The 13,126-nt window shown below is 43.9% G+C and overlaps 1 protein-coding gene across 1 annotated transcript in view; it reads left to right on the top strand.

Annotated features, from left to right (window-relative positions):
- NEDD9 (neural precursor cell expressed, developmentally down-regulated 9) overlaps nt 1-5,568 on the top strand; it is a 39,368-nt gene extending 33,800 nt beyond the window's left edge. The window contains exons 5-7 of the mRNA XM_017808524.1: nt 19-1,242; nt 1,579-1,668; nt 2,954-5,568. Coding sequence (XP_017664013.1) covers nt 19-1,242; nt 1,579-1,668; nt 2,954-3,463 — 1,824 coding nt within the window. The 3' untranslated portion in view covers nt 3,464-5,568. The remainder of the gene's footprint in view (nt 1-18; nt 1,243-1,578; nt 1,669-2,953) is intronic.
- The last annotated feature ends 7,558 nt before the right edge of the window (nt 5,569-13,126 follow it).

The following is a 13,126-nucleotide window of genomic DNA, read 5'->3' as shown; positions in this document are numbered from 1 at the left end:
TTACTTTCTGTCATTCAGGTCTATGCTACACCTCAGTCTGCATGCCAAGATGATACAGGCCTGAGGGAAAATTTGCAGGATTTTTCATCTTCACTGGGCCACAGTGTAAGACCAGAAGGAGCATATGATATTCCTCCTCCCATCACCAAAGCAATTGGAAAAGAACTTAATAGATTTTCCCCTGAGAGCCTGTTATTGCCGGGTGGAATGCCACAGACACAAAGTGTTTATGACATCCCTATGAACCATCAAAACCATTTTCTTGGTCAGCAAATTGCACCTGAAAAAGATGTTTATGATACCCCGAGGGGCATTGCATTTCCAGGACAACAAGCAGGACTCAGTAAAAGTCTCATTGCAGAAGGAAGAGAAGGTGTATATGATGTGCCACCAGCAGTCCTCCAAGACAATAGAGGCTTACAGGATGTGACTGATGGGATGAATAGGTTGTCTTTCTCCAGTACAGGAAGCACAAGGAGTAATATGTCCACATCTTCAACAACATCAAAAGACTCTTCTTTTTCAGCATCAACTGCACAGGACAAAAGACTAATCCTTGATCCAGACACTGCTATAGAGAGGCTTTATCGCCTCCAGCAGATGGTGGAGACAGCTGTCAATAACCTCACAGCCTTCATTACACCAGACTGGCGGTCCTATGGATATATGGAGAAACACATCAATGAAATTCACACTGCTGTGGATAAGGTAGAACAGTCGCTGTGGGAGTACCTGCAGTTTGCAAAAGGATCAGCAGCCAATGCTTCCTGCCTACCTGAATTCAGCCTTCTTAACAAAATGAGGAGGGAGGTGCAAAGGCTGGAGGACTCTCACCAGATCCTTACCCAAACTAGTCATGACTTGAACAGATACAACTGGTCTTTGAATGTCCTGGCTGTTAACAGAGCACAGAACAAGTGTGATGACCTGGATCGGTTTGTTATGGTGGCAAGGACAGTCCCGGACGATGCCAAGCAACTGACCACTACTATCAGTGTCAACGCAGAGGTGCTCTTCAAACAGGCGTTGGGTGGCTCACGTTTCAAAAACATACCTGAGAATATAATGAACGCTCCCAACTGTGTCTATGACAATCCTCAGATGCAGCATCATGGAGAGCAAGCACAGAACCCCTGCAGTTCCCTTCCTCCGCTCCTGAGCAAAGGTCAGCACCCGTACAGTACTACCAGCGAAGGCTCGGAAAAGAGCTGGATGGATGACTACGATTATGTTCACCTGCAGGTAGGTCAACCCAACACCTTGTCCTGCAGAAGGCTGTGCAAGAGTTGTCTGTGGTTTTTGCAGAAGCTGCTTGCCAGGAAGTAGCAATCTATTGTCACAGTAACACATATTCAAGAGTAATTTCACCAGGGTGATTCTTTCCCTCAAATAGGGTTTTGCATATGTAATAATGATAGCTTTTTGCTCTGCCATGCCATCCTTTTATATTCTGTGCTCTTAGTGGTGCACTACCAGTGAAAAAGCCAATACAAAGCAGTCTGTTACTTGACCTGTTAGTTGACGTTTAGCTCAGGAGCAATTTTGATTTAACACAGTGTCTTTTGTTGTGTAAAACAGGGGAAGGAAGAGTTTGAAAGGCAACAGAAAGAGCTGCTGGAAAAGGAAAATATTATCAAGCAGAGCAAAGTGGAACTAGAGCACCATCAGGTATGTTCACTTGGGTGCTATAGTCGCACTGAAATGCAGTGTTCCTCACACATAGGGAGTACTGGTCAAATAAAGCAGGAGGGGCCCTTCCCTTAGCCATGTTCAAAGGCTGTAGTCATGTAAGCTGTGTATGCGTGCCAGCACACACTGTGAAGTCCCATGTGGGGTTTGTGCCAGTCAGGCACAGTATTAAGGGATTTATCAACATAAAAGACAAGGACATGCATTGTCACACTCCAAATGGAAACCAGTGAGCATCAAGACTTCTGCACCTTCCTAGCCCCATACACCTGTGTAAGCATTTGCTTATACTAAAGAAATTTTAAGTATTTACTGCAGAGTAGTTATTCTGAAGATCAGCATCTCTGCCCAGTTCATTTCCCTGTTGCCACTTCACAATTGAGTGGAAGCACAGCCACAGGTCTCAGTGTTTAGAACAACATCTCTTATGGCAGGAATAAGCCTTTCACTTCAAAACAATTTTCAGTCATCTCAGTTTGATACTAATTGTTTTTTTTATACCATGCACCATTGCAGTGGGCCCAGTGCACACAGATAATAAAAAGTAGAAAGTTTAAAAACTCTGAAAGTTTACCATGGAGGAGAAGCAAACTGTGATGTCTCACAGCAGGGCAGTGGCAAAGCCAGCTTGAGAACTTAGCTTTCCTGACCTGGAGTCCAGGGCCTTAGTCACTGGACCATGCTGAAAACACATTCTGCCTGCACATCAGTGAACATCAATACCATTAACTTAAATATGATGCTGAACATCACTTTAAAAAATAGGTCACATAAGATTCAGGGCTATCACTTTTCCCTCATATTAGTTCTTCAATATGTTGTTGCCATATCGTATGGCAGAAAACTGTACAAGCAATGAGGAGGTGAGAGTTAAAGGCTTTTCATCTCAAAATCCCACAGTGATGACAGCTTTTTAAAGATTGTGTAGGAGTCATTGCCACTTGGATCCATCTCTCTCACTTGTGATTTCAGAATACTCCAAATGAGCAACAGCCTGTAAAGTCAGGAATTTGGGTCGTTCGGTGGGTTTTTTTAATGTAAATGAAGTATTTTAGATGTTTCTCCCTTCTGAACTCCATGTGTTTGAATTAACGGTAATCAAAGCCCTTGATCCTAGAAAACCTATTGCTATTTTATTTAGCATAAGGTCAGTCTAGGATACTTGGGGGTGTCCTGAGGAATAAGGTGAAATTGTTACACATAACAGCATACATAACAAGAATACTCTCTGAAGAGAGCTTTTTTTTTTCTTTTTGCCTTTCAGATCAATCAGTTTCAACGTCTGGAGCAAGAGATCACCAAGCCAGTAGAAAACGACATCTCAAAATGGAAGCCACCTCAAGCTTTCCAGAACACAAACAGCACTGCCACCTCCCAAGACAGCCGCCTGCTTTTATTCTACTCTGACCAATGTGAGACTCACTTCAACTCCCTCCTAAATGCCATTGATGCCTTTTTCAGTTGTGTCAACTCCTCTCAGCCCCCCCGAATTTTTGTGGCTCACAGCAAATTTATCATTTTGAGCGCTCACAAACTTGTGTTCATTGGGGACACACTCGCAAGGCAAATGACAACTCAGGACATGTGCAACAAAGTGATGAACTCCAGCAACCAGTTGTGTGAACTGCTGAAGAGTGTTGTTCTGGCCACCAAGGGGGCTGCCTTGAGTTACCCCAGCACAGCAGCCCTACAGAAGATGGTGGACCGAGTAACAGAGCTGTCTCATCACGCACAGTTGTTCAAACTCTCACTGGTCCAAATGGCGTCCTTATGAAACCCAGTAAAATCCAATCCGTGAGCAGCAAAACAAGAGCAGAGAAACTGGAGCTATTTTTATGTAAATGTTATCTTTTTTTAGATATTTTTTATTAAATATTTTAAATACATTCTTGTGCATTAGAGAGTCTAATTAAATCAGGGATCTGGGAATATTGTTTGGTTCTGTATCACGTTTCTTATACACGTTTAGATTTGTATACACTGCATATATGTATATGTTGCTACATTCCCTAAAACATCAGTTAAGCACCTTAAGAGTTACGTGTCAGGTAAACAGTGCATATCTTTTGTATATACGGCCTGTTTCCTCAGTATATTTGTTAACTGGATGCTGCACTCTTCTTGTTTCATTCCATCTTGATGCTGGCACATGGACTTGGTTGTGAAACCTACTTGTAGCAATCCATGAATCAAGTGTAATGGTTCTCATAGAACTCCATTCCCTTCTTAGAAATTACTTTCTATAGGTTAATTCCGTGAAGTTTAACTCCTCTTGAGGTTACTTTGGCATGTGAAACATTTGGTCATTCTGACCAACATATATGCACAATTACAAGGAGCAACATATCAAGCAAGGGGTACAGCATTCGGGAGAAAAGCATTTTTAGGCCATGTAAGAAAGAGAACCTTCAAAGGAGGAAGGCAGAATTGTTCATACTTACGGCATTCAGATTTCACTGTTTCTAATGACTATGCAACATTGGATTTCAAAATGTGGATGGATTCCCAGCAATGTAATTTCATACATTTTTACCTTGTGTGCACTTGCATTGGCAATTTAATTTAACAGTCAGGGTTGAAAGCCTTATTGTTTATGGACTCAGTGTTATCCTGAGGGCATCTCAGGATCCACTGGGCTCATCCTTGAAACTGCGGATGAGCAATGTTTCAAAATACCAATCCCTTTCAGAGGGATTAACATACAAATTGTAATTTGTATGGAAAGAAAAAAGGTTAATTTGAAATAACAGATATTCAAACATCTCTATAGCATACACACAATTTAAGGAAGAAATAGCACTTAATTTTCTAGGACATACTATTGGGAATTAATTGCATCTGTTGCAATTCTGACTTCTGTTCAGCCACTGGGCTTTTTTTTTCCAAGTTCTGTTGCGTAGATGCTGATCCTTTCTGCACTACACTGTTGCCAAAAAATGACCTCCTGTTTTAATGGGGCCATTCCATCAGTAAGTACACAGCTAGTAATTTTTAATGTAGACACTTATAAATTGTTAGCAGAGTGGTAGACTCCTTTAGAAATTTCATGTATGCTGGTTGCTCTAAAAGATGTATCAGCTTATTGGTCTTCATTGCCTTTTGTGAACCCCCTGAAGTAAGTCACAGAACACTGTTTGCCTGTGGTCCCCAGCCTAAAAGCCATGCTTCAAGGTGAGCAATACCTCAGGTAAATTCCAGGTGATTCTGGCATTTTTAAAGCAGAAACACTACTCTCCTTGTACAGTTCAAGGTAGTCCCACATTGGTATGTTCTGAACACTTGACAGATCACTGGTAACTACATGGTCATGAGGTCAGTAGCACCTGGAAAACAGGCACTTCTGCCTAACTCCTTACTTTACCAATTGTAGCCAAACACGTGCCTTATTGAAATGGGATTTGTCATCTTAGATAACAAAACCATTTCAGCAGTGTGCAAAATACTGCAGCCTTAATGTATTGTCTTAGAGTGAAGATCACTCTTCACTATCATAATGTCACTTCCAGAGTCTGCGGAACGTTTGTGGAAGGGCAGTGGAAGCCAGCACACCCCCAGCTGGCTCAGAAAGGGCTCCAAGGCTTGGCCTGGTATAACATCCCAAAAGGGCAGTTACACTATTGTAACCCATAGCCAGTTGCCAAAAAGCAACCCATGTGAACCTGTTTTGTACTAGTGTTGTTTGGGATTCTTCTGGAGTTCCTTGTTCAATTTTTTCACTGTATATTTTTAGAAAGTGAAAGTATGATTTGAAGTCTAGTGTTTATGTTGATAGTTTGTGCTTTCCAAAGGAGAACCTGTATTGCAACCCTGTATTACAGTTTGTTATCTTGTAGAGAGTCATTTTGAAATGATTAAAATTACTAGCTTTTTCATATAAAAAGCCAACTGGATCTAATTTTTTCTTGTTTTCAGGGTCCTCTAAGCATATTAAAAGGAAATGTTGCTAATTGCTAATACTATCAAAGCCATTCTAACATGAGGAATTCACTTTCTGTCTTTTCACTGGTCCATGCTTAAACCATGAAGTGAGAACTTGAGGGTTTAAGAGAAAGGGGAAGACAGTTTCTCTGCCTGTCCAGAATAAGCAGGTGAAGCATTTATCCAACTCAGCTACACAAGATACCAAGTCCAAAATACAACCAAGGTCTACAATATGCTGAGCCATGCTTCTGCCCCATTCCCAGTGTCTATTCCTGCTATGTAAGTGGTATCCTGAACCACCTCATCGTAGTACAGACACTGGTTCTTCAGGTGAGTGGGGCAGTTTCTCTGAACACGATCCACAGTGAGGTGGGGTGGCAGGACACAGATGTGGCTGTCCACCCACTCTGGCCTGCTTCCCCTCTCCAGCTCTTACTGGTGAAGCCATGATCCATGCAGGAACTGAAAAAGCAATTTTGCTCAGTACAGTCACCCTTTGCCCCTGACCCAGTGGTAAGAGTACCTCTCTTCTAGTACATGCCAAGTTGAGCATTATGTGAGTGTGGGTTCCATCTGAAACAACCCAGTGGCTTTAAGGATCATGGAGTCTTTCTAAAAGTTACTTCCATTTCACTGTTGCCAAGGCACTGCCTTACCTCCTGTCAAACATCCTGGGGTGCAAGGAGGAGAGAAAAACCCTGGAACTGGCTCTGTGCTTAACACTGTTTCTCGACTGCCAATGAAAGATGTTTTTGCCAGAAAGTATAAGAGCAATGAAAGCCTTGAGAGCAAAGTACCTGGTTTGGCTCATCATGTCCTCACAAGGGGACAGCTGGTTATGCAGGGTTGCTTCCCCAGGGTTCTCATTGTTGTTCCTTTGCTAAATTTAAAATGGTCAACCAACAACAAAGGAGGGACTGGACAATCAAAATGGTTCAGAATAGAAACCAGAGCCTCTTTGCTCTCCACCCTGAGCCAGCGTCTCCATGCAATTGCCAAGAAACTGTTGCTGTTTTGCAACCAAGTTGATGGCCACTGTGAAGTGACTGTCTTATGTCCAGTGTGGAAAAACTGTCTGCCTCACGCTAGTGGCAAATGTGGAATACACATGACTCCTTAATCCAGACATTAAGTAATTACTGTTTCATATTAATTAGAAACATGCTTCCTTTCTCTTCTGGGATGATGAGTGAAGGAGACAGAGAATGTTGAAATGGGTAGGTTTTAGAGAAGTTATCAACTCATAATGTTACCTCACAGGAGGTAACTCATACTGCACAACTGCCTGCTGCTACCTCTCCCATTTCTTGCAAACCAGGACTCTGCAGCTTCTGCGTTTTCTGTAGCTGTGCATTGCTGCAGCCTCGGCAAACCCGTTACCTGCTGTCCCAGCACAGGCAACATGGCTGAAGGAAACCAAGTTCCCACACCATCACCTGATACTCAGTTACATCCCAGCATCTTCACATCCCCCATAACTTCTGGACCCTGGAGCTTCTGGCATTCTCTGACATGAACATCTGGGCTGTGTTTCAGAAATGTCCCTCCCACACCTACCACCAGCACTCCTGATGTTGCTACACCAGTAACACCTTCCCTCTGCCCATATGCCAAGCATCTGTAGCTGTTCTGCTCCAAATCCAGCTTTTGCGTATTGAGCACCCACTTCCAGGCTGCCTGCACTACCTTAAATGTGCCTCAATCTCAATCTAAAGGCTATAGAAACTCATGGAATTTTCTTAACCCTCCCTTGCCATTTCTCCTCTCTCAATGTCCACAATGTTGGTCCACATTTAGACAGAAACATTTCAAGGGCAAAGACAGGGTCATGCCAGTCTCAGAGGACAACAAAAAGTGTTCCTTCCAACTCCAAAATATGCCTGTTCATTTCATCTTAACCTTTTACACTGGCAGTTTCAAAAGCAGCATATGCACATCACTCTTAAATCAATGGAGCCCTTTCTCTGCTAGAAGGTTTTCCCATCTCAGAGATGGACTGTCCAGATAATGCAGACTTTTTTTCAATATATTTTATTATTGTAATTTGCACCAAAATTTCACTTAAGACAGCAGCTTTCTCTGTCTGGGAACCCTGGATATTGCTGTGTGGTTTTAAATATCAGAGTAAAGCTACAGTTTTATCTAATGCTACAAAGTCCTGCCCAGAAATTCTTCTGACTTAAAGAGGACATTGAATCCAGGCTTGAGAGTACCTGGATAAAGTGAATGGCTGCAGGAGAAACATCTATTCCAGCCTTTTCATAAACCTGCTGACTTCAGAGAGAGCAAGAATGATGTGAAGTGCAACTTCCTGGGAGGTTGCATGAGGGCCAGCACAGACCCTTAGTAACTTGTACCGCCTCATTTTCCCTCCAATGTCCTGTTCAGAGGCAATTTTACTTTGATTAAATTAGACCTAAATTTAAAGTGCAATTCACATCATTAGCAAGGCCTGACCATGCTGGACATATTGCCAGCCTTGGGATCATTCAGAAAATGGAACTACATCATTCTCCATTCAAAAACTAAATATTTAGTTTTCAGTGGCTGTGAGTTACGCTGGGCATGAAATAGCCAGTCAGCAGCCTGACCTCAGAGGAGACACCTCCCCAGGGCATTCCTTTGATCCTCTGGGAAACTGCTGGGTTCAGATCAGAGTGCTCTTCATCCTACCGCCTTCCAGGTCAGTGGCTAGGACCACTCAGGGATGGCCTCCCAGAGCAAAGGACCAATGAGGATAGTTTCAGGGCACATCTGGGCATGCACACTGCTGGCTGCTGCACAGCCCTCCTCTTCAGCCTCTCAGGGCAGCAGAAAATGGGTAGTTTCCCGTTCCATGGCAAGCAGCAAGGAGACAAAAGCTCCTTGTGCCTCCTGATAAACCCATGTCTACAGAGACATGGTCTTTGCTTGGGGATGCTGTGAATTTCTGAACAGAAGATGAAATGCCCAGAGGGAGGGGCAATGCTGAGCAGAAGATCACTTTCCCATCTCTCCTGCGGTTTGATTTGCAATAGTAACATACACACAACAGTTTGTGCTTAAATTCTGTCTTCTCAGCAGACAGAGTCAGTATCAAGCTTGGCTCAACGCACAACCAAACTGCAGGTTGCTTTCTTCTTTCTGCACCTCTCTGGGTTTAACTTCTGGCCTTGCACCCCCACAGGCAAAGTCCATCGAGTCAATGTTCCTCATAGGAGTTCACCTTGTTGCTATTGACTCAACTCATTTCCATGAGTCCTCTGAGTCCCTGCCGAGGGTGAAACCCAGTGCCTGGGAAACCAGTGCCCAAGGAGCGCTGCTGCAGCTGCAATGGACTTGGCATCCGCATCACCTCCCTGACAGGGGTTTCTTTTTCTCTGCTGAACACCAAGTGACAGGATATCTTTTTTTTGTACACGCAGCAATTTGAGACGTCGGGCTGACTTATGGCAAAAACAGAAGCAGGGAGCACAAAGTATCGGGTCTCCCGGAGACATGTGAAGCTCATTTCATCTGCAGCGCGGCTGCCTCGGCTCAGCGGCACAAGCAGCAGCCGCCGCCTCCGCACGCAGCAGGCTCCCAGAAGGTTACACATAACATCAGGCCAGACAAAGATCGCAATTCCCTGGTTCCATGCACGCTTGCTATCAGCTTCTGTCAGCCACGGGAGGGATGTAAAAATCCTGCTACTAGGTGGGGGGAATTGTCCCCTGACATCAGGAGGATTTTTTTTCCTCCTTCCCTGTAATTTCCCTTTATTACAGAAAAAGTGATCATAGCTCTTTCCTTGATGCAAAGCTGCAGGAAACCAAATCCAAGAGGCCCTTCATAGCTTCCTACTTAGCCAGCTTTATCTTGCTCAACCCTGCAGCTGGGACTGCCCAAACCGTTGCCAACCAGGAAAGCACAATGACAATGTCCCAGAATCATCTGCTGTTTATATGAGGGCAGGCTTAAGTGTGGTTAAATGAAGGTTACAGTGAAGGACAAGCAAAAATCTGAAAGGTGAGAGCGGAGGATGGGGGGGGGAGAAAAAAGGCTGCTCTTGCTTTAAATTTTCTTACAGAAAGGAATATCAAAGTATATCTTAAAACCTTTTGTGCAGTTAGAAGGCTCCAGGGCATTTTGCTGTGCAGTGATTAAAGTCTTTCTTTGTTCTCAGTTAAGCTCAAAGAGAAAAAGCCACAAAGTTGAGTGGCCATGAACGTGAAAAATTAAAAATAGACTTTTAGTGTTTTTTCACCCTACGCTTTGTTTTTATGAATGATGGTAAGAGCAGCCCACCCAAAAGCCTTTTATCTCAGGAGATGACTTGAGCTGGAAACAGGTACCTGTAATTAACTTGGGTTCCAGAGGGGGAGAAGTTAACTTACGTGGCTTTTCTTCATCAGGCATTTCAAAGAGAATTTAATGAGCATATGCATTCTGCAGTGCATTCTGCAACCTGCAGTTACTTTCAGGCCTCACTGCTTTAGACACAGCTTCCACTTGTCCACTCTCAGGTAAAGGAATAAGCACAACAGCCCCGCTAGAAACTTGTATTGCTTTTAATAGGAATTGCTACGATGACCAAATGGACATTCCTAGAGCAGGGTTGTACTGCACAGGACACCTCATTCCACTTTGTACAGACCGAGAAGAAGGTGGATGTGGGATCCACCTTTTCCACCCTGAAAGATCAGCGGGTGGAGCTGCCTTTGTTCATTGAGAAGTTAAGGTGGAAATCCACAGGTCCCCCAAATGCAGACAGTATGCAGAACCACCAGCCCCATCCAAGGTGTAAAGCTGCTGGAAACACCAAAACAGACAAATGAGAAAGCCTCTTCCTCACTCCCTCCTTTCTTCTCCATGTGAGTGGTGAGGTTCAGAATTGCCTCAATTTGGATTAGCTCCCAGTGTGAGACATCCCAGATGGAATTCATCCTGCCTACCTGAAGATGTTTGCATATGAAATATCATCAGAATCCCCTTTAAACTGAATAGAGTCCAAGCCACATGATTAAATCTATTTTAGGACAAGATAAATCCTCTCTAGGCTCCAAGAATTATGCCTCCTTAGGTCCTTAAGGGCAGCCAAGACAAGCAGCTCAGCTGCAAATGACCATATCACAGGCTCCTAAATTTTGACCCTGTACCTGCTTCCCAAAACTAGGGAAGTGTGGCCACATACACAGTTTAAGTTACAACCTGAACACTAAAACACTGTAGAAACCTATGGACTCCTCCCAGTCCACCAAACCTGAGGTTGGTATTGGTACCATCAAAACTTGGTCCCAAGGGCCCAAGTCAGAGCAGTCCTGGAACCTGAGCCAGAAAGTGTCACATCCCACATCCAAACTGAGCACCTCCAGCCCTGCCACCTTCCCCTGCCCTCAGACAGCCTCCAGGCTTTGCACTCAGCCCTGACTCTAAAGTCCCATCAACCAAAACGTGCTCTTTGCCAGATAGGGAAAAAGCTGGGCACACAGGTAACTCCCACCTCTGGGCCTCCACTCCCACAGCAGTTTTCTTGCCAGCTCTGGGCTTGTAGCAGGTAGTTACAGAGGGCTTGCTTAGGAGCTCACAGCCTGAAGGCATTCCTAGTTTAGGTTGCTCTTCCTCGTACCAGAGCAGAGAAACATAGGGGTCAGGAGATCAGGCAGATTTCCTTAGGTCACAGAGGTGGTTGTTAGGTGATGTTTAGGTCCCCTCGCTAAGTAACCCGGCATACATCTCTGCCTTGCTGCAAAAGTGTAACATAAAGTTTCAGACACTCATTTCCAAGGACAGTATGCACCAGACACCAAGTTAAGTGGCTGCACATCTGGAGTAGGTGTCTTTTGGCACAGGAAGGGCTGAATAACCAAGAGAGGCGAAAGGAGCTCCATGCAAAAGAACTGCTCTTAATTTTGAAGTGTGGATTTCAAAATGATTTTCTGACAAAGTGGGTTTGCTTTCTTTTACTGGTTAAAAATGTTTTGTAAAATTATTTTTTCATTGACTCTGACTGCTCCTCCACTACCAGCACATATGCCTCATCCCATTTTTGTCTGGTTCTTTTCCTTGTACGGTTATGAGGATGACACAACTGCAAACAGTAAGTACCTTACATGGTGAGTATGTACATCCAGCTGAAACAGTTTTCACATTTCTGTTTTTCTCTTCAAAATATATAAGAAAAAAAGCTCTTAAAGAGCTTATTCTCAACGTTGTATCGAATGACACAAGCAATTGAGACTCCTGAAGTTGACCAGTTTTCCAACAGATTAATCTGCCTCAGGCTGATTCTAGCACAGGGGGAAATCCCTCAATTCATGTATTTCATATGGAGCCATTACATCTCATCACCTACTTATCAGAGGGGCTCTGCTATGTTAACTTTTTCTGCCAGAGGGCAGTAGCACAGGAGCCTGTAGCATCTCTTTCACAGCAAACCTAAATCTTTAGAGCAACCCATCTGATCCACACAAGTTATTCACAAGTAATAAGTTCAGCAGGAAATACCAACCTGTACTTCCAGCCAAGGCAACTGAGAATAAAATCTCCATATCTTGTGATCACTGCTCAGTTTCTCATCCTATAAAAAAACCAATCAAGTAGAAAAGTGAAATTCAGTGCTTTCTACCTGAATGCATCCATGGCTTTCCAGGAAGACATTTTATGATATGCAGCTAGGAGACCACTTAAGTAGGCTCTGTTCCTCAGCAGTGCTGCTTTTCCACAAGCACAAAGATGAGGGCACAAGCCACACAGAAAAGCCACACCTGTGGCTTCAGCACCAGCTGAGATGCATCTATTTCTAAAGCTCATTCTATGCACGCAGTAGTGAGTCCACCAGGCCTGATTTGTCTCTAGCTCTTGCGCTTCAGGTAAAGAACAAATAACACCTTTTGCGCAAGTAGGAACCAATTAATTATTTGCAGCTTCCTTACAGGTGAAATCAGCTACACAGAGGGTGGGACAGTCTCACACCTGCTGGCTGGAACACAAAGTCCAAAGGCAGAGCCCAGCTCTGATCTTTGCTGGTCCTGCTCAGTGTGCAGGGTATCCCAGGCTATGGGCAAAGAGGGGCAGGAAAGGCTCCCATCTCCTGTCCATGTGCTGCACTGAATGCTGGCTTCTTACTGGTCATTTGTAACAGTAAACGTGATAGTTATTTGTAAAACAAAGAAGTTTTTTTCATACCAGACTTTGAACTTCAAAGACTTTTTTAGCTGAGGGGATACATATGTGCAGTATTCCATTGGTTTTGTTCTCTGAGCATCTCTAGCTATCAGCCTGCCAACATTTAAGAAAGTAAAAACTGCCCAGTTGGGTCACAGGCCGAGGCACATGCAGACCTGATTCTATTTCTGAAAGGGGCAGGTGGCCTGCTCAGGGTACAATCGCTAACATGACTTCCTCTAGTGCTCACAATCATTGGATAGGGGATGCTAGGAAATACATCCCTGCCTATACCTGTCATTATCTCATGAACTTGAGATTTGCCTGTGGAAGTCTCCATTAGACTATATTTGCAAGTTCACAACCTTATCTTTGTGACATCCTGTGGCAG

The sequence above is a fragment of the Lepidothrix coronata genome, unplaced genomic scaffold (assembly GCF_001604755.1).
Source record: "Lepidothrix coronata isolate B3197 unplaced genomic scaffold, Lepidothrix_coronata-1.0 Scaffold23, whole genome shotgun sequence".
Taxonomy (NCBI): Eukaryota; Metazoa; Chordata; class Aves; order Passeriformes; family Pipridae; genus Lepidothrix; species Lepidothrix coronata.
This window is presented reverse-complemented; position numbering and strand designations above follow the sequence as displayed.